At 42.4% G+C, this 25,392-nt stretch overlaps 2 protein-coding genes across 4 annotated transcripts; both read right to left on the bottom strand.

Annotated features, from left to right (window-relative positions):
* Positions 1-1,705: 1,705 nt before the first annotated feature.
* LOC149351969 (homeobox protein CHOX-CAD2-like) lies at positions 1,706-22,298 on the bottom strand. 3 transcript variants are annotated; one of them, XM_089581200.1, is made up of 3 exons: positions 22,211-22,298; positions 4,512-6,171; positions 1,706-2,957 (listed from the first exon to the last, which is right to left on the bottom strand). In XM_089581200.1, exons 2-3 carry the CDS (start codon positions 4,561-4,563, stop codon positions 2,737-2,739), a joined length of 273 nt encoding a protein of 90 aa, XP_089437326.1. In that variant the 5' UTR covers positions 4,564-6,171; positions 22,211-22,298; the 3' UTR covers positions 1,706-2,736. The 3 variants fall into 3 exon arrangements, with proteins under 3 accessions (XP_089437326.1, XP_089437325.1, XP_089437324.1); XM_089581199.1 differs by lacking the exon at positions 22,211-22,298 and having other exon boundaries at positions 4,512-4,664; positions 5,654-14,896; XM_089581198.1 differs by lacking the exon at positions 22,211-22,298 and having other exon boundaries at positions 4,512-14,896.
* On the bottom strand, positions 22,267-25,035 carry LOC149351968 (homeobox protein Hox-B8-like). The gene is made up of 2 exons (XM_089575656.1): positions 24,969-25,035; positions 22,267-22,580 (listed from the first exon to the last, which is right to left on the bottom strand). The coding sequence occupies exons 1-2, from the start codon at positions 25,033-25,035 to the stop codon at positions 22,267-22,269; spliced, it is 381 nt and encodes a 126-aa protein (XP_089431782.1).
* Positions 25,036-25,392: the final 357 nt, after the last annotated feature.

Below are 25,392 nucleotides of genomic sequence, written 5' to 3'. Positions count from 1 at the left end.
CAGCTCCTTAAACACAGAAGTGATGCCACTATAGACAAGTGTTGATTTTACATGTGGGCATGTGTACAACACTGATGCTGTCCGACATTTCAGGAAGCTCCTCCCTAAGTTTTAAAAGAGATGCAAGTTCGGGAAGATAACAGCTCTCTTGCGGTCACGAGTCCTCTTGTTGGCAAACCAAACCTTGACTTGCTCTGTGGTGAGGCCCAACTGCAGAGCCAAGGACCGCTGGCATGCACTGTCTGGGTAGGCATTCATTATAAAGGCCTTCATCAGCTGATCCTTTTGATAACTTGTGAAGTAGCGGCCTGCATGGAGGGATAAGAAGCGAGACAGTATGGAATACATGCTTGTGCACAACACTTACAGAGACGCAACAGCATATGTGCCTATGCGCACTGGGTTATGCATTGTGCAGAGCTAAAAGATGCAGGCTTATGCAAAGCAAGCTGCTGATAAAAGCCCCTGAGAGCTAATCAATATGTCTACAGTACAGCCTAGGTAAATTATTCAAGATGCATACAGTCACAAAGATTAAGCTGCAACTTGCAGGGCTAGCAGAGAATCTAGGGCACAGCAGAAGGTGTATTTGTGGCAGATATCAGGCTATAAACTTTGACAAGCATACTAATGAATGCATAATTAATCTGTTCATATTTTAAAAGCACTGGCAATGCAATTAAGCTGTAACTTGCAAGGCTAGCAGAGACCCTAGGGCACAGGAGAAGGTGTATAAATTTTGACAAGCATACTAATGAATGCAGGATCTGTCCATATCTTAAAAGCACTGGCGCAGCAGTTGGAAAGTCCTAAGCCAAATGCCAAATAAAAAATAGAAAAACGTTTCAGTGATGAAATAGTTGCTTGTGTATTTCTCCCAAGCACACAGGATTTGTCGCATGCACTCTATGGCCATTTAAACTGTTTTGTTCAAGCCCACCTCATAAACACAACCCAACTACATGTAAATAGTTAATAAAACATGAATTACGTGGATACACATTGTTGATGATCTGCATGACCAAAAGGCTAAAAAACTAGGTACTAGCAAAGTTCTGAAGGGCATTGGTCTGTTTTTTATTTATATGATTTATTTGGATATCCACAACAGGCAGAATATTTCACAAGACGTATTAGTGCCTAGAACAAGTTAAAGTTGTACTTATATCATGCAAAGTATCAAACAACACAATAAAAGAACAGTAACATTGTTGAGCATTTTTTTCTCAGCATGTGCATCACTCAAGTGCGCACACATACATTAGTACTGACATATTGAAAAAATGACATCAGACTAGCTACGTCAATAATTAAGGCGTATGCAGAGCTGGGGCACCTTAAAATGACCTAAGCAAAAAGCAGGGTTTAATGCTCTGGTAACATCAGAACACATATTTCACAGGTACTTATTTTGCATATGCATCTCTTTAGCAGTTGCCTTATCTTAGTAAACCACAAAGCAGAAACACTTTGCATGAACTCCCAACATTAAAGAATGACAATGCTTTTATGGAGATAAAGCCTGTTCTATATTGCAGCTCGAATATTTTATAACTAAAAGCAAAAATAACTTGAACTGCTAATGTCATTGGCTTAGCATTAGAGGGCATGCAGTTTCCCCGTTTTGCTCATAAACTGCTAAGCAGCATGCAGCCCAAGCCACTAAGCAGTGAGCTCTGTGGCTGGGGTAAAGAAGCTTCAAAGCCAAAACTGTGCTGTTTCTTTGGTTTATTAACGGTTAAAAAACATGAAAATGCTGAGCTCAAAAATTTGTTCCATACACACACAAAGACACAACAGCAAGAAATGCAGAACAAGTACAGTTACATGAACTTTTTTCCAGGACACAATGACACTTATACAAAGGCTAGAGAGAAAAGACCAGGACTACACAACACCACACAAGCCTCTCATGCACGGAAGACACAACTAATACGCGTAATACGCAGGGAATGACACCTGGTACACTGACGAAAGCAATAAATTGAATGTTGCAGAGGTCTTCATGTGAAAAGCTAATTAAAAAAAAAGTGACTGAAGTTGCACTTGAGTCACTTTCTTCTAACGAGGAAGAGTAAGGTGCCCAGCAAACAAAGGCTGTGATATATGCATGGAAGAAATCTTACTATTGCATGATGGTAGTCGCAAGAGTACGTACAAGTACATAAATGTTTTCTGCATGGTGCTGGCAGCAAGGTATTTGTTTAGCTGCACACACTCCAAAGCAATACAAAGACACCACATATTTGCATCACTGAGTTCTGTTCACTCGAGAAAGATACATGCCATGCTACTTTTGCAGAGCTGTGCATAATGAGTGAAGGCAGCAGTTTGGTAGTAATAGAAAGGAACCTTTGCCGGCACCCATCACTTCCAGTGCAAGGAAAATGGAGCGATGTATACACCAGACAGTCCTATGCCACTGCCAAGATTACCCCACATCAACTGCTTTCACGCACTGTCTCCAACTACAAGAAGCTAAATCATGTTTTCACACAAGACTACAAGCTTTGCATGCAGGCCATTTACAAAAGTGAAGCAGAAAGACTGTGCCCTAGACAAAACTTCCAACATGCAGGTGCACCTCCATTTGAAAGCATACTACTAGAGAGCCAATGTGTCTACCAAAATCTCACTCGATTATCAAAGTGCACCACTTTCACCACTGTTGTGACCACCGACATTCAAATAAGCAAGGCTGCGGCCTTTGCTGGTGCACCAGGCGCAAAGCTAGTGTCATGGCTGGAAGGCGTTCATGTTCTTTTGCAGCAGCTTTTTCTCCTTGCTGCGGCGATTCTGAAACCAGAACTGAACCTGCGTCTTGGACAGGCCCAGCCTTTGGGCCAACTCAGCCTTGCGCTCGTAGGAGATAAAGCGGCTGCGCTGGTATTCTTGCTCGAGCTGGGACCTCTGATATGCGGAATATCGCTCGAAGGTACGTGTCCGCCCTAGGAGCACTTGATGCAGGAAGAACAGGAATGGAGCATAGGGAGAGACAGAGGCAAAAGACAAAAGCCAGTTAGAGCCAACACAAGCCAACAGAACACAATGGCAACAGCTCATATCAATAAGACTCTTGCATAAGTAAAGCAGCACGAATGAAGGCGAAACGAAGGGACAGGAAAGAGCGCTGATCAGCACTCTTTCCTGTCCCTTCGTTTCGGTTTCAGGCACCTTCATTCGTGCTGCTTTACTTATGCCAGAATGGACCAACTAACCCAGCAAAAAGTTCCACTTGGAGACTCTCAAGGTGGCAAATGCCATGGTAAATTCAAAAGTAAAAAGTCTCACTAAAGGTAATCACTCCTAGCTAAAAACATTTGTTTCCAGAAACTGAACCACTTTATTGTGCATGAACCACAGCACGAGCTTATGACTAGAAGCACATTCACTATTACGGTGTTTACTATTAGACTGACAGCACCTTTAGTTGCTAAAACAGTTGCTAAATGCCAAAACAGACTTCCAGCATAAAGTCAACAAACTGGTAATTGCAGACAACAAGCTGCCCATGATGTTGAAATTGATGCGTGTCTTTACTGCCACGAAACACTACAAATTCTAGGACACTCTGAAGGCAATGGCATACACTAATGGACAACAACAGAAGAAACAAAGGACAGTGCTCGTCCCATGTTTCTTCTCTTGTGGTGAATTTGTTTGCTGTTGCCTTCATAATGCATGGCTAGCAACTAGCCTGAACCACTGTGTTACTTAGGGAAACTGTAGTAAAATAGAGCGAGATTACCCATGGAAGTCAGTCAGGTGATCTGACATTTTTTCTAGACACACACCATTTTAGCATGCTACAAACAAAAACTAGACTGTGAATTAGTTGCTGTTAACTCTTTATGACTACAACCATAGACTACATAGCCATGAATCCAAAATGAAAGACAAGTGAGCAGTTTCCAATCAAATCAACAAAATTAAACAAAAATGAGAAGTCAAGACATTTTTTTGAAGTCACAATGACAACAGTGACACAAATAAAACAGCTGATGCCACCTCAACAGTGACAATACTGCATGCCCTGCATCAGATACATGGTATTTGAGGCGCTGCTTCGTCCGAGACTTGCTCACAGTTGTTATTATGAATGCTAATTTCCTGTTTATTTGGAGAACGAATTGTTGTGCAATGCTATTACAGACACATGCCTGTGTTTGTCATTATGAACCACTGATAACAGGCTGCTTAATAGAATAATGGCACTCATACTGAATACCACTAACAAACCCTTGATTCTGAAGTGTGCACACAGAAAGTACCAAAACCAGTAATGAGAGCAACTTTGTAAGGGTATCTTTCAAACTGTGAACAAAAAAAATTCAGCAAACAACTTTTCTAACATTATTTATCAAAATTATCGTTCTCCAAGCGGCAACCTTTCTTCCACATTTCATTTCGTATCTGCCATCAATCAACCCCATTTGCAACTCTTGAAACAAGGTAAAGATGTGATTTAAACTAACAATGCAAAGCAGACAAATTCAAAAGCATGTTGATACCAATGTCGAGTGGTTTGAGTGCCAGCTTCAGACAGAGATGACTAGTCAGCATACCATCATTGCCACAAGATTCTTTCGCCTTGCAAGCACTAGGTGCAGACGCAGAGAAATGCTCTACAGTTGCTCATGGGTTACCACAGAATGCATACCACACTGAAAAATGATTAACACATAGCCACAGTCAAGCACAGTAGATGAACACATGGCAAGCACACAGACAAGGATCACTGTAATGAAAAATAAAGTACCTTGTCCATGTACAACTGCATATTCCTCACTTTCCTCATGGGAGCTAGTAACATGTAACAAAACATCTGCAACACTATTGTTTGCAAGGGAGTTATAACTGTATACAATGCTCTAGAGTAACAACTCACCCAGCAGTGTTAGCTTAACTGTACAACAAATGTTAAGCAGATCACAAAATGTTTGGAAACATAAGTACTGCAACTACTATTTAACATGAACTCACACGAGTCCAAGAAAAATGCATTCTGCTTCAGTTCTGTTACTAAATCAGTATTTTAATCAATGTGTGCAAAACACCACTGATCAAAATGACCAGTTATTTGTGCAGTTCATCTAGTGGAAAATAAAATTATCAAGGCCATATGATGAACATACAACATATGAAAAACTATGCTCTGTAATATCAAGGCTCAATATGCAATCATTACAGCACCAAAAGACGGGCTATAAAAGTACACAACAAATATTCGTAAAATTTTAAAAAGAAAATGTAAAATTGCACTTTGAAACACAAATAATGCCCCTTAGTGTTGATGCAAAAGCTTCCACTACTACGATTACTAAAAACCAAGAAAAAAAACTAAGAATGCTAAGACAATTTCGTCTTTAAAAAAAATACAAACTTCTCTCAGTCACACAAGCTAGTGCTTGCAAGAGTGAAATTTTATGCACTTCTGATCTTCATTTTACAACTAAAAGCTACAGAAAATGTTTAACAAAGTTAAGGTATTTCTTTTAACACTCAGGGGCTACAAAATTTCCATCTGTTCACGAAACAATGCCACCAAGGAAAGCACTCATTTCGGCCTTTATTTACTGCTACAAGCAGGGTAAGTGTTGTAGTTACCAAAAAATTAATTTTAAAAAGTAAAATTCGATTGAAACATTCATACCTTAAGCGGTAGCCACACTCCATGGTCTATTCTGCCCAACACATTTCATCACAAAAATTTTCTACAATTTGTTGAAAAAAAAAAAAAAGCAAACATGTGCAAGCGTTATACACACACAAGACAGACATGATGCTGCCATTGTGCAAGACAAGAGAACACACCTAGATAAGCATTTTAAAAATTTACTTATACCCATAAACTTTTATCAGAAGCTGCAAACCACAAATAAGCCGTAATCAAAGCAAAAGCCACAACTGGGTTCCCAATTTTATAGGAATACAATCTAATTTGTGCTCAACACTAAATATGCCAAGAGAGAGAGAGAGAAAGAACAGAAAGGTAGGGACATTTGGGAAGGTTAGCTAAGCAAACCTTTGAAGGGTACTGCTCGGCATGTACAAACTTTAGTTACAAGCCCAAGCATATACCTAAGCACTCTGTGCAGCCTTTGCATGTGTGCAAGCATGCTTCGCCAATGGTGCTTGTGACACTCGACTAGTTGTGGCAACAGTAATCACCTGGAAAATGAAGAGAGAAAGCCCATGAATGAACACAGAAGGATTAGCTCATGAATACAAAAAAAAAGGGAAAATCACAACTACTGAAGTCTTTTACTGTGTTTAGCTACTGTGTTTAGCAAAGTGCAGTACACAGTAATTCAAACCTGAACCTTTTGAAAACAAAGACTGCACTAGGCACAGAGTAAGGGCATTGAATTTTGACAGTACTCCTCATATGCAGGCAATTTGATCTCTGTGATGAGAAATGCAAAGACCAAGCCCATCAATTTTGGTGCAGTCAACTCACATTAATTTCACCTCATCAGGACATGCAATATCGCTCTGAATTATCTGAAGTTTGAGTACAATGAAACATCCAGCATTGGCACCAAGTTAAAACTCGACTTGCTTTAACTCTACGGTGCTGGTTATTACTCGCAAAAGGAAATGAGCACGGTACAAATGATTTCGCAATATCAACATTCGTATAGAGGCCAGTCAGCATTGTCTTCATGCACAAGGAACATTCTGAGAGTGGAAATGCAGTTTCTACATCAGCAGCTGTCAGCCACAGTTCCCGAACATCTTCTTCCAAGAACCACATGCATACACAAGTGGACATTTTTGTCCAACTGCCCACATGTGCAGCACATGGTGTACTTCGAGTGCGCTTACTTGAAACAAACTGTGTCCACCAGCACAAATAAAATGACTGACTTAAACTGGCCTGCTTGTGCCTAGAGCACGACAAGTAATGTTTATAATTTACCAACTGACAATTTTTTTTGCTTCAGGTACCTGGTATCAGACATTTTCAAGACTTAAATTCTTCCTCCACAGGTGTCCAACAGCTTCAAGGGTCACGGGTACCTGTGAGGACTTTTACAGTCAAATTTAAAGGGAAAGAGCACTGAAATTTAAGTACCCAATTTTTTTTGGTGCAAAGGAAAGCTTTCTGTCTACGGTGCTGGATTCCACAATGGTTTTGTTAGAAACTCTGTAGACAACTTTTATCGAGAATTTCGCCAGTTTTTATTTTGCCAGTGCGCCAGTTTTTATGTAGGCCAATGCTGGAAACCATGATCAGCGAAAGCGATAGCGCAGAACTGCGCCCCGCCCTCCCTGAGGGAACAGCAACAGACATAGAGATAGCGCTGGGATTTTCTGGGGAGGACGGGCAAGTGGATGAGAAAAGCGTGACATTGACAAAGGGGAGGCTAGAAGACTAGTGGACGAAATCGAGGGAGGGGTGAATTTGGAGGGGAAAAGATAGTCAAACTAAACATTTTAAAAGCAAAATAAAGAAAAAAAAAGTAACAAAGGGGAAATTATAGGCTAGGTGGCCTAAACTGCCGCCCGATACGAAGGGTAATGCCATTATCATCTATCTATCCATCCAGCATGTTAGCAGAGCAAAGACCAATACAAATCTCCCCTAGACAGTAATCAGGCATTTTTAATATAGAGAAGCATCCATTTCACACACCAAGAGCTGTTACAGCACAGTGATGTACACTTCGTCTCAAGTTTTAGTGGCCCTAGACTGCCACTTCATCCAAGAAATGCAAAACACAGTGGCACCACCTAGTGACAAAAGCTAAAAGCGCATCTTCAGCAATGCTAAGGGTGCATTGGTTTGGTTTATTGGGGTTCTTCCCAAAGTGACTAAGGCTATGAGGGACGCCGTAGTGAAGGGCTCCGGAAATTTTGACCACCTGGGGCTCTTAAACGTGCACTGACATCGCACAGTACACGGGCCTCTAGAATTTCGCCTCCATCAAAATTCGACCGCTGCGGCCGGGATCGAACCCGCGTGTTTCGGGTCAGCAACTGAGTGCCGTAACCGCTGAGCCACCGCGACGGGTTCTAAGGGTGCATTGCTTTTCATTGAAGAGTGTACTGGAGAAGTGTATATCGGTGATATTTTAGAGAGATGTGGCCACGTGGTGCGCAAGACTAATAATAACAGGGTTTCACTGCGAGATGGCAACTTCCGTCGACGAAGTGTACATCACCATGCCGTAACAGCTTTGGGTGAGGAAACTGAAATAGATGCTACTCTATACTAAAAATGTCAGCTTACTACATGAGGGGTGATATTCATATTAGTCTTTGTACGTCACTTCTGCCAGCGTGCAGTTGCCATAGCTTTTGCTGATGGTTTCGAGCATCGGCGTAGATATAAATGGGTGCATGCACTGATAAAAAAATTCTCGGTAAAAATCATCTACAGCATTTCTAACAAAATCAAGCACCTTAGACAGCAAGCTATTCATTGCGCCGAAAAAAAATTGGGCACTTGAAATTCAGTGCTTTAAGGAAAGGATGATACCATGGAAGACAAAAACACATGATTAAAACCACAAATCAGTTTCCAAAGAACTGGGTTCAAAACAAATTTGAGACCCAAGTAGAAAAGTTGCAAAAGTACTCATTAAATATATTGAATAGTCTGTAACCTAAAAATAATGAAATTAACACTGAGCCACACAATCATTATGGAGCAGCATGAAGGCTGACTACAGAGTCTAAGGGAAGAGTTCCGCAGTTTACAGTTGAGGGGGAAATGCAAAACAAGCACTTGAAAGAGGAACCACATTATGCACAAACAGAACGAGACAAGCTGATTCAGATGAGAAGCAATGTACACTTCCACATCAAGCAATCTGTGACTGCCATGAAATTTCCTTAAAGGATACAGACATCTGTGCAAATCTATAAGGATCTGTACACAACTTATCATGTATGTACATGCAGATGCACATGGCCTGGGCATGTACTTTGCAGCCTGAATGCTTTATACAGAAAAAACACAACTATAAATTTCTAATTTTATACAAATAATTTGACGACGCAGCAGTTTTCTAGTATTAAAAGTTTGCTTCCATGATGTTGTAGTCGTGTAGTGGTTTGAGAAAACGGAGCACTAGTATTTTATCGAAAGTGCATTTCGAAAGCATAAATGCACAATAAGTACTATGGAATATTTCTAGTGTTTCGCAGAAGACGAAAGTGGGGGAAAAAAACATGAATACTGCAGCAAATCTGCTCCCTACCCGCCATTTACAAACAAATGATGTCAATGCCTACATGTGCTTTTATATGCAATCATTTGTATCTCTAAGGGTGTGACATAATAACACGCAGCTCCAACCTAAGCAGTCGTACAATATTCAGTTTTCAAGGCTTTTAGCACAGAAAAAAAACAGTGACACGATATTCTAGTTAGGGCATTTTATTCACACGGAGATTCATAGAGGTTATGACAAGACTACAGCTACAAAATTCTGAACTGAAGAGCATGGCAAAAAAAGAACAGGGTAACACCAAGGTTATCTGCTGGAAACCAGGTGAATAACCTGACGCACAGGTGATGCAGCCCAGTCATTCAACATGCGCAGTGTACACAGGAACATATATAGCAGAAAGTTGTTTGCACAACTAAAGCGACCAAAAAATAATAAAAAGCTGTGTTAAAATTAGTGCAAATAAAAATGCTGTGCCTTGTATCAGTATAATCTTGCAAGATATTACTGTATAAAGGAGAAATTCTAGTTTAAAATTAGCATAAAAAATCCCACAAAACAAAAAGAAATTTTCTGAATGAAACCCTTTTCCCTTAAATATGCATGCACAGGAATCGACAACACTTCAGTGCATGATATAGATGTTATGAAATGCACTGTTCCCAACCAAAACGGATACTAAATTTACCTGTCAGAGTTTCTGGATTTACAATGCATTTCTTAGGTAACGAAAGTGTATGCTGAAAAGTAGCATTCCCTTCATACCAACAGATTGGTGAAATAGAAGAAGCAGCATTGACAAAATGGATGCCACAAATAAGTTAATGGTTTTGTTCATGCGTGAGCCTCTGTGGTGATGGTATGCAGAGTTAACACCCCAAAGCTGAACATGGGCTACGAGAGACGCCATAGTAGAGGGCTCTGGACTAATTTCGACGAAATGGGGTTTTTTGATGTGCACTGAAATCGCACAACAAACAGGAATATTCACATTTCAACTCTATCAAAGTGCGGCCACCGCTGCCAGCATTATACCTAGGGGTTGGACTATTCGGTTAAAAAAAAAAAAAGATAATAAAATAACAATGAAAGTACGCCAAATTTAGTTTTTGGACTTCAGTTTTAATTGAAAAAGTTCAGTATTTTTGGCATGCAAGGCATAGCTAACTAGCTGTTCAGTACGAGTTACACCCAGTTAAGTTTAAAATTAACTAAGTAGGGAAGCCAGGGGCGTGAAGATACGGTGGCATTGTTAGATAAGCCACACAGTTATGCGATCCGAGGCATTTTTCCGCTTGTTCACATGCCTTTACAGACTGAGAAGCACCAACTCCTCGCCGCCTGCTCGCTAAGCACTGTTCGTTCACTATCATCACCCAATTAGAACAATTAGTCAGTCAAGTAGATTTATCAACTATGTAGGACACTGACACGAAACTGTGCATGGTCGTCATGAAAAGTATCATGTTTGGGCTACCGTTACGATTGAGCAGCAATTCCATCGCTGCCATCAAAATGCAGACCACGTCATGCACCATTCTCTTGCTCAACTCAGCACGATAACCCAAAGTATACTTGTAAACCAAACCTAGTTCTTGGAAGCAAACTTCCACTTGTATTCTTGCCTCCCGGCTTTCATTAAAGTTGCATTATTTTTTTTAATGACAAAAGCAATTCCTTCTGCAAGCACACCTCCAAGTGCAAAATTACTGGTAAAGTATGTGAATTATTTGCAAACAAACTGTTATTGAAGCCAAAAATGCCAAGACAGGCTCTCAGTGACTTTTGCCCACACTGAATTGTCACATTAAATCACTGAAAAAAAGCCAGTAATTCATCACTCAAAAATAATAAATGCCGAAAAAAGTCCACAGAATTTTCAAAAAATAAAAATCGAAAAGTCCAACCCCTAATTATACCCCATGACCTTGGACTCGGGAGCAAACACCATAGCCACTGTGCTACTGCATCAGGTACGCATGAGTCTCCTTGTGGCCTGTGCTTGTCACACTGTGCTATGTAGGGGGGGTTCATATTAGTATACAAAATTGCAGCACAACCAGCTAGCTGCCTTTCAAGGACATCCAAGGTGACAATCGCATTGTTTAACAAAAAGCACTGTTAGGGCTGGCACCAGTCATTTTCTGCTCATTTTTTTTCCCCCAGTATGCAATAGCTATTGTTAGACCTGGCACTGCTTCCATTTTCCGCTCTTCACATTTTTCAGTGTCCAATAGCATCACTATCAATTCTCTACATTTCCAGCACTAACTTCACATGAACAAAACATTCTGCACAAAAAAACCTTCCAGTGCTTCCCATGTAGTCACTGTGGAATAGGGTACCACTGCTAAAAAAAAAAAAAAGCTCTTAGTCACTAGATCCTCTCGACCTTTTGAGAAATCTGGATGACATGAAGCAGTATCACACACGGTAATAAATTGCATACAAAAAACTGATCTAAACGCATTGCCACAATGTTCGTGAAAGTGTTAACTGTTATGCAGTTCCTTTAAAACGCTCAAAACTTTCACACACTAAATATCCACTTCATTTGGAAATCCACCCCAAAATAACGAGCTTCGGCAATACAGTCCAAAATAAACTCACAGAAACATTAATAAATGGGAGGAAGGCGGCGTCAATGACAAAGATTTGCACATGATAAAGAAAACACCTTTGAGCAACCTGCAACTTTTCAGTGATACCAATCTATTTTCCAGTAGAAAATTTAATTGTGCATGGAAACCTGCAAGGCTGTAGGCACTCTGCAAATACCACTGTCTCTGCATGAAGGCGCACTCAGAGACAATGATGTACCCTTCTTCTATATCAAGCCACAGAAATGAGCATCAGTTTAGGATATGCCTGTACTTACAATGCACTACTCATGTGGTCAATAATCCAGCTTTCAAAATTCCCAATAACCAAAGGTGATCAACAGCCGCACACGCAATATATGTCAGTTATACTTTCATGACAGTATATTTCCATGTGCCCATCTTATGGTGCTATTAGATAACAGGTGGCTTGAGGCTCCCAAGACAGCAGGACAGACAACATACCAAGGTATACAGCAGGAATATTTGGCATTGTCCATAGTTGGCACCCTCGTCTATTTAGAAGCTTAGTGCATGATAAAATAACCGGCGTGTGAACCTTTGTTCTGTGACTAAAATGCAAAGAACAGCAACAAAAGAACTGTGATGCTGCCACGCCTCGAGCGAAACTTCGTTTGCAGCACAAGCACGCTAGTTGCTGCCACAAGAATAGCTAAGAAAATGTGCGGAACTCTTAGTCCTCACAGAACACTGCAATGTTAAACTTGTGTATGCCAGAGCAAAAACAAAGTAGCAATGTCTGTTCTCACTGAATGGTGTCACTGAGTTCATAATTACGCTGCCATAAAAGTGACCTTGCAACCAGCAGGCACAAGCAGAAGTCACTGAAAGCAGAGCAACAAACTGTACCGTACTAAACAAAAATTTTAAAAATGTCATTATAGCACTGACACACTAATAATCAAGAAGTTAATGCTCCAAGCACTGTAATAAAAAAGTGCTTCCTCTCTGCCCCCTTTCCCACTCTTACTTTTAAGCTTAGCGATCTACACCAACTTCACAGACCTCCTCCAAGGATGTCAGCATGCCTCTGTACTAGTATCAAGTGCCTCATTTTAAGCATTGTCTCAAAGCCGGGGAAGCGAAGTGCGGCCCTATTCATTAATGTCTGCTGGAAGAGATGCTCCCACGATGAAGGATTGAAACTGTTACTGCCTGAACCTTTGGTTGGCAGGTGGCAAACAGGAGAGAGGAAAATCCCCCTCCACTTTGCAAGAGGATACTGGCCTTCTGGGCACCTTGTTTACTAGTCAAAGCAGTTTCATGACACTCTTCACTTCAGATAGCAACTTAAGTGTGCTCATATTTTTCTGTCAAAGATACTCTGATGCCCCAAGTCGCATAACATCCTGTGTCCGCTACCACTAGCAAGAAAAAAAACTAGCACGTGCAATGCCCTCACAGAGTGCCAAGTGGGAGGGAATAATAAAGTAGATCTGAAACATGGACACAGAGTGGCAGCATGTCAGTGTTGGCCACAAGCTGACATTGGGCGTCCCCAGCTGATGCAAGGAGGCCACGTTAACAACCATGGTCTTAGTCTACAAGGTTAAATTTAATGCATAAATGCCTGCTAAACACACATCAGACAAATTAAGAACACGCACCAGCAGTACTATTGCAGTAAGGTGCGAATGTAACCAGTATATCTACTATTAAATAAAATTTGTTTACCTGAATTCGGCAAACTTTTACAAAGCATGTCTAAATACAGTCATTGAAACCATGATGCACTATGAACAGGGCCTTTCATTTCTGGGTAAAACCCGATTTTAGCCAATTTCTGTGCTCTGAGCAGATGCCATAAGCTTTGGGTCAAACCTGATTTCTACCAAGAAAGGCACATTCAAGAAAATATAGCCTGCCAGTACAAAATGCTGAAGGTAGTGTACGGCAAATAACTGATATTTTCAACCTATTCCAGACTTTTTTTTTTTTTTCATTTCACTGCGTACTTCAACCTTCCTTCATTGCTTTTTATCAACACATGGCTTAACCTAAGGAGGATTCTGAGAAGTGCCTGCTAGAAGAAAACTGCCAGAACATGCATGACAAAACTAGAGAAGCTCCCATTTACAGATTAACTGCGGAAAAAAAAAAATGTGTTTTACACTGTGCAAACAAAGAGAATGCTGGCTGATTATTTCCACTGCAAAAAATAATTAAGGAAAAATACATGATAAGAAATGATTTCTTGAAACACTTATTTTCAACCCACCCCGTTTCAAACTATTACTAAACTCATTTTTTTTTTTGCCCCAAAATTCTGAAAAAACAAGAGAGAATGAAAGGCCCTAATTATGCATAAGTGAGTAAAACAAAAGCCTCTGCCACAAGGTGAATGGGTTAAAGCTTCTTCGAAAGGGCATCCTTTCGTGTGCTAACTGTTAAGAAAAAATTGTACTTATAAATGATAAAATTCCAAAACTAATTACATAAGATAAGCTCTAACAAATCAAGTATCTGGAGTATTTAAGCATCATGCAAAGCCAACTTTTCCACTCTTAAAGCTTCATGCAAGAAGTGCAGAGAATTTCCCACAATAGGGGTGGACATCAAAATAAGGACCTTGAAAAATCGGTATGCACACAAAAAGGAGAATTAGAGCATAAATGATAGTGCCCTGTACATTTGGCAGAGGCATACATCCAGCGCTAACAAAGGAAGAGATAAGTGCTTGCACAAGACTAAACAACAAAAGTGAAAACAAAAAATATTCGGTTTCCAAAATTCTCTTTCGAGAAAGGAGCACCGCAACTGTAGGCAAGCCTGACATGGTATCTAAATGGTCACAATTCAATACGAAAAGCACTGTTGGTTCCACACAGCTCTTTCTCAAGATGTGGGGGTGGAGCAGCCCTAACAAATACTAAACCAGTTTACAGGCACCAAACGTCTGATTTAGGCAGTCTGAGGTTAACAAATAATCATTTCAGCATTTTAGCAAATGCATTTTAGCAAATTCATTTCCATTCGAGCTAACTTATGAACCAAAAATCTACATTGTTCACAACATTATACCAACCTTTTCAGAGCAGCTTAAAAGCACCTTTCATATCACTCTTAAAACTCATGTTGCTTATCTGGGTGAAGTGACATCAAGTATATCCCCCCCCCCCCCCCCTTCCCCCAAGCCAAAAACACTAAGGTGCCTTATTTAGTAAATTTTTGTTTCTTTTGCTTTGACTAATTTTATTTCGCTTTGCCCTACAACCAATGCATGGTCCAAACGAATCGACATAGCCTCCGCTATCCTGCCCACAGTAATCAGACAGATAGAGCCAATACTTTAAAACTGAGACACTGTTCCTATGCAAACTGAGTGGTGGTGGAAGAAGTTAAGAGGATGGAAGCACAACAAGAAGGTACAGCTAGGAAACTGGCCAAGTGCGAGGGACATAGTATGTTGCTTAGAGAAAGCATAGCATGAGGTATTGCCTAGCATGTGCTAAGAGAGGTTGCAAAAGAAGAATGTGTGACAAAGGGGTTGGCTAATGCCACACCACAAAATTAGCGAGCGAGTGCAGAAATAAACAGAAAACTACACCCATGCCCACGACGCTCTAACTGCTGCAATTACTAGTGTTATAAATATATACAATAAATTGGTTAATTTAAAATCCCAATTACTAAGCTGACACACTGGTCCCATCAACATCAAATGCACCAAAAAGGTTCCTCTTGACAGACTGATTTCACTGAAAGTATTCCTACACCACCACTGCTGCGGTGGATGCCAGCAGTTGTAATCCTTGGCAGAGCTGCATGGCAACCATGATTGGATAAGGAGCTTGCGAAGACAGAGCAGGCGCAGTAGCACACATAACTACTCTCTGAAGTTGCACGGTACAATTTATTGCTACACTCAAGGCAGTTTATTTAGACTTGTGCATACGGTTCTAATGAAACTTAACTTTTCACCTAGAGAATTGACATCTAGTGTCCAAAAGACTATATCTCATTCCTGAAATGTTGTAAATCCAAGATCTATACCACCAATTTCCTTACTTGCGTTCATACTGAATGTAACCAAGTGCATTAGGAAACAAATTGGCTGGTGGTTTAGCATTGCTAAGCATGAAATATTGTGCAAAACCACGGTTTTTTTGCAGGTGGACACCAGCACCACGTAACTCAAACCACAAATCCAGTGTCCACTCACCCAGGGAGCCGTTATACACTTTTCCTTTTCTCAAAATCAACGGAGTCTACAACACTGTCATCGCCAATACCAATGAACCCAATGAATGCCGGCAGCCTATTGCTCCAGTGCAGAGTTTCTGCCATGAGGTCAGCACCAATGCATACGGTGCACATCTCTCTATAACTACTGCCTTGTACCTCAAAGCGCGATTGAGGTGTCCACTGACTCAGGGAGTCAGTTATGCGCCTTTCTTTTCCTTTCGTGACTATCTCAGAGGCTTCACATCCATCTGCAGATTTTGCAAGGTAGGAAGCTAATAGTGCTTTCGCACTAAAACACTGATGAGTGAAACCTTTAGTTGTACACCACAATGTGGCTAGATTGGGCACGTGCCTCAAGGCTGACTGAAACTACAGAGCAACAGTAAACTGATGAGGACTACAGATATCATGGCCACCCCACAAGCTGAGCATATGTGCAGCGAGCATAGCGAACCACGTAAACTTAACAATTTTCAGACCTCTTCGATTTCGAATTGTTGACAGCAGACCATGTGAATCTATGTTTTTGGTGCAGCTTGCAAAAAAAAGTGAAGAAAAAAAACATTGAATTTAAAGCATCCCATGATTTCACTTAAACAGCCACTGAGAATAACTCCATCAAATTACTGTTTGCAGAAAAAATCCATTCTCTGGTTATTTCCAGCTATGTTGACGTTTGTCCAGCAGCAAAAGACGCATTTGTAGCGGAGAAAATTCAACTTAAAAATCTCGCCAGTCAACTCAAACTCATGATGTCCTTACTGCAAAATTGTCATATGATTAAGACATCTGTATTTAGCCTTTTTTTTGTGTATTTTCTAGCCTATCATGATTAGAACACGGTACACTATCGATCCAGGCCAACCTCTATTTGTCCTCAGTGTCCTTTAAAGTGACAAAAATAGGCATTTGATCACTCAGCAAGGCCTAGGCAAAGGTAGAATGTGGCACTGACGCAGGCAAATATTTTAGCCACAAATGGCAAAATATGCCTATATGCCACATGTGTGTAGTTAAGAATTAACTACACATTAAACCATTCCAGAGGAGCTACCTTCCGTCAGTTGATTATGGACATTTACAGAAAAACTGTCGCAACATCTTCACATTCTCCGAGAATGCAGTTTTTTTAGCAAAAGTCTCCAGTGCAAGCGTCGACAGCTGGGTTGGTTGGTGGTCTCTAACATTGTTAGTCATGTTTCCAGCACAAAAGAACACACGGATAGAGGGAGAGTAGACACCATGGATGCCCACGGACGACGATGTCCGTGGTGTCCACTCTCCCTCCGCCCGTGTGTTTTTCTGTGCTGGAAACATGACTCGTAGTATCCAGCACACAAGTTACTCATCAGAAAGTGAAGGCCTTCCAGCATGTTGCATGCAAGAGCTGTGTTCGGAGCAAGGATTTGTAATAAAAACAACCTATGAGAAAGGGTGGCACACCACACATTGAGGGGTAGTCACTTGCAAAAATGCAGGTATCTACCATCTTTTCCACTTGTAATGAGTTTTGCATCCCTGAGCAGGGGCTGGTATGTATGATTTACAATCTAACAATTTAATTATAGGTGCACAACGTGATTACCGCAAGCATGTTATTACAAAAAATAGCACAGTCCACCAGCTAATAAATGTTTACAGCAGCAGCTAAACACAGAAAACCAGTCAGCTTGGCAGTGCACTGGTTTGGTTGCCTTGCATAAAACTACAGATGTATCCACTAAAAGCACAAAGACAGCAGCAAAGTTGGCAAGCTGAGAAAATCCTTGAGGGCAGGAAATACCTAAAAGGCTATATTTCTTGCATGAAGGAAAAAAAAAGATACAAACAGGGAATGTCATGTAGCAGTTTCAAAACCTTTTCATTAAAGGGACCATGAAAAGAATTAAAAGCCGCTTGTAAATGTTAGAAGTGATGCTCAGAAGCATTGACACCAAGTATGAGTCTTCGGAACTCAGCCGGCAATTTATTATGAATTTTTAAAAACCGTGTTTTTCAAAATTCGCGGGCCGCTTGGTGTCTTCGTAGGGAGCAATTCTGAAACCAAAACCGGGAAGATAGACGTCACTAGTCCCATGACGTCGGCAGGCCACCACACGCTGTCATTCGCTAGAGCCGCGGCAGCTTCGACGTCACGGGCACACTTCCGGTAGCGGTGAAAATCGTCTGCTCGAGCTGCCGCGCGACCCCCTGGGGCAAGCGCGAGCGAGGGCATTGCCTTCGCGCATATGGTTTTAATTTAACCTCTGCCGCCTCTTTCTGTCGCGAGTTCGGGAGCCACTAGCAGTGCCTTTTTCGACCGCCCAAGATGAATACGCCTTGCTGTGTCGTCGGCTGCAAACCCAGTGACTGGCGAGGTGTTGAACTCAGGCATGTTATTCCTAGAGACGTGCGTGAGCGAGCAGCCTGGATGGAGCGCATCGGACTGCCAGCATCGCACGCACGCCGAAGACTCCGCGTTTGCGGTCGACACTTCGCACCTGACGCTTACTACTATAACCCAGCGCTCGTTCGATAGTCAGGCATGAATGTCAAGCACCTGAAGCTTCGACCGAAGTCGCTGCCGACACTGTTTCTTCCCGCCGGGAAGGTGAGTTTCCAGCTTACAGCGATCGGTATGGACGTTTACACGATATGATCTGCGATGGAAGACAATTTTATCTACGAGAACTTAAAAAAAGGTGCCGCATTTACTTAGGGCACAGGACGAATTCGAAGCGTTAGCTGTCGTGGAGGGCCTTGGCCTGACTGCTACGTACTGCTGCGGTTCACATTCGGCTGCTGCTTCGACATGCAGACTCGGTCCCGACCTTCTTTCACTCTCCCGTCCGTTTTACGACCGTAATACCGTATGTTCCTTGTGTTCTAAGTCGGGCGGCGCGATTTTGCGATCCCGCAGCCGGGTGTCCAACATCATTCGAGAGCTAGGCTCAGTATATGCACGGTGTTTCACACCAAGACTTGGCAGCATCGGTGTGACGGCCGAACCAGCGCACAAAAAAATAAAACATTGTGTGAGCCGGGAACAGGTCCGGGTCCATTCTGCCAACTAGCAAAGAAACCCGACGCGCGCCGCAATCCAAGAAAGCGCCGAGACCGGAGAGACGCTGCCGACGCACGCTGCTCCTCGGGAGTGCGACAACCGGAAGTCGTAAACCGAACGTCAGCGAATGACGTTTTCATGGGCGGAGCCCAGTCCCGGAGCTGTTTTCTTTATTTTTTTATGGTGCCCCGCGCGTACGAGTTGAGGGGGGAGAGGAGGAGGGTGATTTTTAATCGCCTATAACTTCGTTGTTATTGATGCTAGCTCAAAAATTCTTGCGCTGGAGTGACGAGTGATGGATTGCCTATCTTTACATAATCTCAATAAATTTGTTTCATAGTCCCTTTAATAACGGATGCAAAAGCAAGCCTACAAGTGACATCACCTGAAATCATGTCACACACGGCACCATTAGCTGAACCGGTGAGTTTTCTGTCCACCACAAACCACCTTAACAGAGAGAGCCTGGTTGGTGATGTGTTAAGCAGAATTTGGCAGTTACGAAGAAAGAAGTATCAAAGGGAATGGATTCAGAGATGGTTAGCTTGAAAGGGTTGGCTGTTTTAATTAATACTTTCTACTAGCTTCCTACTTCTTCCACAGTCCCTGTCTGTACTTAATATCAGGCATGGCGACAATATTGTGCTAAAGGTTTTGGATTCTACAACAAACCTGGAAAAAGTTAACACAGGATTTTACATGCCTTCATTTCACGAAGCCTCTCTTGACGCAGGTTTGAAAAACTTTTTGCTAAAATGCCATAACGGTTAAAGGTGATACAGAGTGGCCTCTTGATATGAAAGGTGCAACAGTTTTGTCACTGTATTTATGAGCAATACAAGCTATAAAAAAATTTACTTTCAAACCTTTAAATGTAATAGATCTGTTTGCCAAGTATTTCAGCTGCATGTTCAATTTTGTAAAGTTTCAAAAAAAAAAAAAAAGAAAAGCTGTCATAAGCCAAAGACAGTTTCGCTTCCCACAACTAGGGCAAAAGCAGTTTCACTGTACAAACTAATGTTGAGGCTACATGCAAACAAAGCAACTACACACTAGTAATGAAAAAGAAATGTACTCTAATAGCTCCTTACAGCAAATAACAGGATCACCAAAACATTGCTCCAAGAAGGCCCTGCAAGACAAGGTCAAGAGCCACAAGAGCTTTAAATCAAATTCGAAAACACTGGAGTCGCCACATATATGCTGGCTTAATACCATTCAATAAACAGCATGAGAAACTACAGTTAGGGAGTGGTACAGATGGCTGACAGCAGTAGTTTTGATTCTGGGCTTCACTTTTACTCACTATTTTAAAATTAACTGTATAATAGTACACAAACAAACAAAGCTGTGAGTCACCCAGCTAGTAAATATAGAAATGTAACAGCCACAAAAACAAGAACACACGGTTGCACCAATGCTGAATAAATTTCTTGAAAGTACAAAAGAATCAGTGTTGGAAGGATCTACTGTGCTTAACTAAAATAGCTACATGTCAACCTTAGCAGTATGCTTTAAAAAATGTGCTTTACGGAAGCCCATCTGATCAGGATTGGTACATGGTGAAAAATAAAGCAGCACCAACCATAAAGACGAATGAAATGATGTTTCGACTCTCTCAGTAGCCTCAGCCAAAAGGTCATTTGTCTTTTTTGTCAGTGCTGCTTTATATTTTTTGCTAGGTGCACTTCTTTATCAAAAATGGTGGGGTTCAACTACTGCTGAACCTGGTTACAGCGCAAAAGCTATGGCGTATCGGGCAACTATAAGCGGCTTGGAGACTAACATTGAGTGCGTTCCGGACAATGGATAGGCAGCGCACCCACCCTGCCACCCTGGCAGGTCACAGTTAATGGTTGATCGCGAGAGTTTGCACACCCAATGAACGCTGCGGCCTATTGCAGCACTGTCGCGTGTCTGCAACAACGCTGCCAGCACTAACGCATGCAGCCCACATCTCTCTCTCATCACCCCACGTACTTATTAGCGCGATTCAGGTGTCCACTGACCCAGAAAGCCAGTTATGTGCACTTCCTTCCCTTAAAATCATCGCAGTGTAAAGAGTTTTCAATGCCAATGCCAAACAACACAATGAACGCCGACGGCCTATGGCTTCAGTGCCCTGTTTCTGCCACAACGTTGTCAATGCCAACGCATGCAGTGCACACCTGTCACAACCGCCACGTAGCTTAAAGCACGACTGAGGTGTCCACTGTTCCAAGCAGGCAGTTATGCACCTTTCCTTTGCTGTCCAAGCTCCCGCTCCACTGGTTTCGTAGCTTAATGCGCGACAAAGGTGTCCACTGTCCCAGGGGGCCAGTTATGCGCCTTTCCTTTGCTTTCGAAGCTCAAGGTCATTTGAAAGTCAAATTTGCGCAGTTCGCGATTGACGCCCGAGGTCCCGTAGTGAAGCTTTCACTTCAAAAACTGTTCTTGTGCACAAACCTGCACTAGAGAGGTGAAATGGCAAACTGCCATCAAAACACTTAAGGCATGCTTAGCCTTTCGAGTAGTAGTTTATAAGCTATGCCAATTACATTCCCATAGTTGAAAAACACATACCACACGTCACCAAACATAGCAGTCTACAACAAAAATAAAACACAAACAAAGCGACACAGAAGGCGAATAGGACATGTGGATATTGCATGGGAGAAGCACTAGCCAACAGTTGTCCTATGTCATTTTTGCTACGACCATTAATGCCTGTGCTGGGTAATTACAGGCTACAAACTATACAAGTGGGACACAAGCAAGCCATGGTCAACAAACTTCCTGCCCAGCTAGATCTGTTGTTTGTTTACTTTCTTTAGAGAGTGCTAAAGCCAGATGCTCTCCAAGTAAAGCATGTAGTTCTAGCTTAGCAGCCAGCATCACACGATGCCAGAAATGAGCACTAGATCACACAGACTTTCCTCAGAGTCGTGCTGCTCAACACAGGGAGCAGTGCAGGTGGTTCGGTACTGGGTTACAATGACCAAAGACTGTGCCCTTGGAGTAAAATCTGCATTTCAGCACATCAATGGAGAGACAGGAGCACACAACAGGCAGGGCACGACACTGTTGCAAGAAATGCTAGATTCCCTCATTTCAACATGTGGCACTAATTAAACAAAGAAGGCAAAGTTTAGTGCCAAGGATTGGTATTGAAGATAAAAGTTCGGCAAGTGCCGTCAACGCACAGCCAAAGAGCAGGGAGCACAGCAGAAATGGCAACAGGGGCCAGAGGCCTCCAGGGTTACTTGGGAGAAGAGTTTGTCCACCAAGGAGTTCCTGAACTGGCTGCTGCTTTGGGCGAGTAAAGCCGGTCCGTAGGCTCTGTACGCCGCTTGGCAACTTGGCGGTCCTTGGCCCGCCGGTTCTGGAACCAAATCCTTACTTGCTCCTCCGAAAGGCCGATGTTCATTGCTAGCTCTATGCGTCGCTGGTAGTCCACGTACGGCTTGCATTGGTACGCCTGCTCCAGAGTGGTGCGCTGAGACTCTGAGAAAGTGGACTTCTCCCGAACCCGCAGCAGCCCCAATGTCAAGGATGACGGCAGCGGCGGGATCACTGCAAGGACAGGAAAAGGAGAGGAGAGTTCATTCGATCACCCTTTCCACTAAAGCTGAAACCATCACTTCGGAACTCCTGTCGTGAAAGGCGAGTTGCACCAATGTATTTCACACCACAAAAGTACACGCCGGCTAGCTGATGCTGCCAAGACTGTCCCTGCCTTGTCACTTCAACGAATGCATAATTTAAATTAATGTTCTGCAAGTGCTAGCATCTCTAAAAGGTACAGTACGGTATGTGGGGGTTTAGCATTCCAAAGCTGCATACGGGCTCCACATTAATTTATACCACCTCGGGTCCTTTAACATGCACCAACATCACAGAGAACATGGCTGTTTTTACATTTCACCTCCACGCAAACATGGCCAGGATTGTCCTGTGACCTTAGGCTTAGCAGCCAAATGCCATAGCCACTAAGCCACCTCGGGGATCAACTAGCATCCATAAGAACAGTGCATTAGCATTAGTGGCAGGCTGTTATAAAAGATGTCAGGTGCTACCATCAGTTGTTTGTTTATTCAACTGTTACAATCAGAATAAAAAAATAAAGACAATGCAGCATCTATCCCACTACACAGTTCTGGATGGCTCACCACCATTACTGCTGAAACACAGTGGCAACTCTTTAATGCTTCATATTGGCTATCACAAAATCCTTGCAATACTCTAGATGCCAACTGCTGTTTTGGCTTGCGATCTGTGTGGTGTTTTTAGGACTGACACTTCTTACAAAAAAATTTAGGTCTTAGTGTTGTACTGAGATGGTGCAAAATGAAGACGACTATGCATAGAAGCCTGCACAGCTCTTCGTTTTGGCACAGAGAGGGAATACTAACGTCAGCGTACAAGAAATTGCCTAGCATGGTGTGACAATACTGAAGGCAAACTTGCTACATCGGATGACTCAGTCTGAGCAAACCTGTGCATGCAGCACATTTTGCACTAAAATTTTGCAATGGTGGCTCATTACAACACATTCAGGGCAGACGGTACAGTTTGTTTTACATGTACTGTTGTCAGCCATATGAAAGGAAATGTGTGAGTGCACAGAAGAGAGCCCGGAACTCTACTTGTGCCGATATGCGGCGGCTGCTTTCAGAAATGAAGTGGAGAGGGAGGTGCGATCCTCCATTTGTAGAAGCAGGCAATGCCACTGAAACCCTTCCATCACGTTGTGAAAAGCGGCCGCCACACATCACCACCTGCAGAGCCAGAGATTATCTGCCACCCGCTCATGCATTCCCTTCCATAAAGCCGATGACAGTACACCATCACTTCAATCCATCAACAGCAATACGGTCGCGCCTCGTTAATATGAACACTTTGGTTCTCGAGCAAAACTGTCTATAAAGCAACTCATCCGTAACAAATCACGAAGAAAAAAAAAATGTGATTAAAGCTTGCTTCTGTATACTGGTTTCCAGCGAAGTTGAACTTAGGACGCGATTTTCGGAGCTACAGGCTGCCCATTACCCTGGTCGTCATTGTGATTAAAATGATGTGGTGCAGCTTTGCATGCCTAGTGGCTAAATGACCTCACTACTACTACGACTGTGCCCACCTTACGAACTGCTACTACATATCAGTACTCTGTCGGCTGACAACTGCTTAATGCAGCGTTCTACGTGACACAAGCTGTAGAGGATTTTCATCGCAGTCATTCATGCAATATCTAAAATAGTGAGGCACTTTGTACTGTAAAGCATGAAACCACCAAAGGAAAGGGCCATCACTCAGCCACTGGCACTAACTCACTCCACTCCTCCGGTGTCCTGTGCTCAAAATGCAGAAATTGAAACACCTGGTCGGGACAGTTCTTATAACCATCCATATTAACGAAACAAAAATACATGGGCCCTACTGGGCACTTTGCATTTTCCCCCCTGTCCATTGTACGGACAGAGAGTTTACATATTTACGAGGCATAAATACACTGAAAAAGTTGGGTCCCCAGAAACTCTGTCCATAATTCAAGTTATTTATATTAACGGGGGATCATATTAATGAGGCATGACTGTACATAGCTCAGATTTCATTGTAAATCTGGGTTAAGTGCCGTCAAAACTGCTGAGCCATGAGATATCTTTACAGGGGCACCAATGATGAAAATATCACCCCCAATAAACGATCAGATTGCAAAGAAAGTAGTCATGCTATGGCATTCATGGTACCAACTCCAAACACTCCTGACGCGAAGAGTGTGGTGTAGTCTGCCATGCTGAAATATAACATTCTTCCTCAGCTACCACAATATCATACAGGTATAAGGAGGCTCAATATGAAAGGGAACACGCAAGCGCATGGCCCCCGTGCTTCACACTGCCACCGGTGAGAATCGGCGGCAAAGGCACATGCACAGTAAGCACGACTGGCTGCTCTTCCCACGCATGCGCCTGGTGCTGCCATTCTCGCCAGCTCTCAGCGGCAGCACTTTGAGAAGTGTGGCAGCCATGCATCCGCGTGCCCCTGCATATTGTGCCACCCTGTACAAGTAGAGCAAATACGGCTGAATGCAAATTCTATAATCCATCCAGTGCAATACAGCTAACCGGAACGCCTGATACTTCTTAAAAAGTGATCTCCCAAACTGGCGCATGATTTTTCACCTCAGACACCTCAAGCCAGTTAAGCGGCAAACCATATTGGTGCAACCCGCCTTTACAGAAGCAACACTATAAAATTTTAGCACCATTAACACTATTACTATTTTGACAATATGTGCCAGCCACATTTGCAATTGCTAAACGTACACAATTATGCAATGTAACCATACATGTATGAAAACTACAAATCCTCACATTTTTTAAAT

The sequence above is a fragment of the Amblyomma mixtum genome, chromosome 3 (assembly GCF_055824585.1).
Source record: "Amblyomma mixtum isolate Tamu chromosome 3, ASM5582458v1, whole genome shotgun sequence".
In the NCBI taxonomy this organism is placed as follows: domain Eukaryota; kingdom Metazoa; phylum Arthropoda; class Arachnida; order Ixodida; family Ixodidae; genus Amblyomma; species Amblyomma mixtum.
This window is presented reverse-complemented; position numbering and strand designations above follow the sequence as displayed.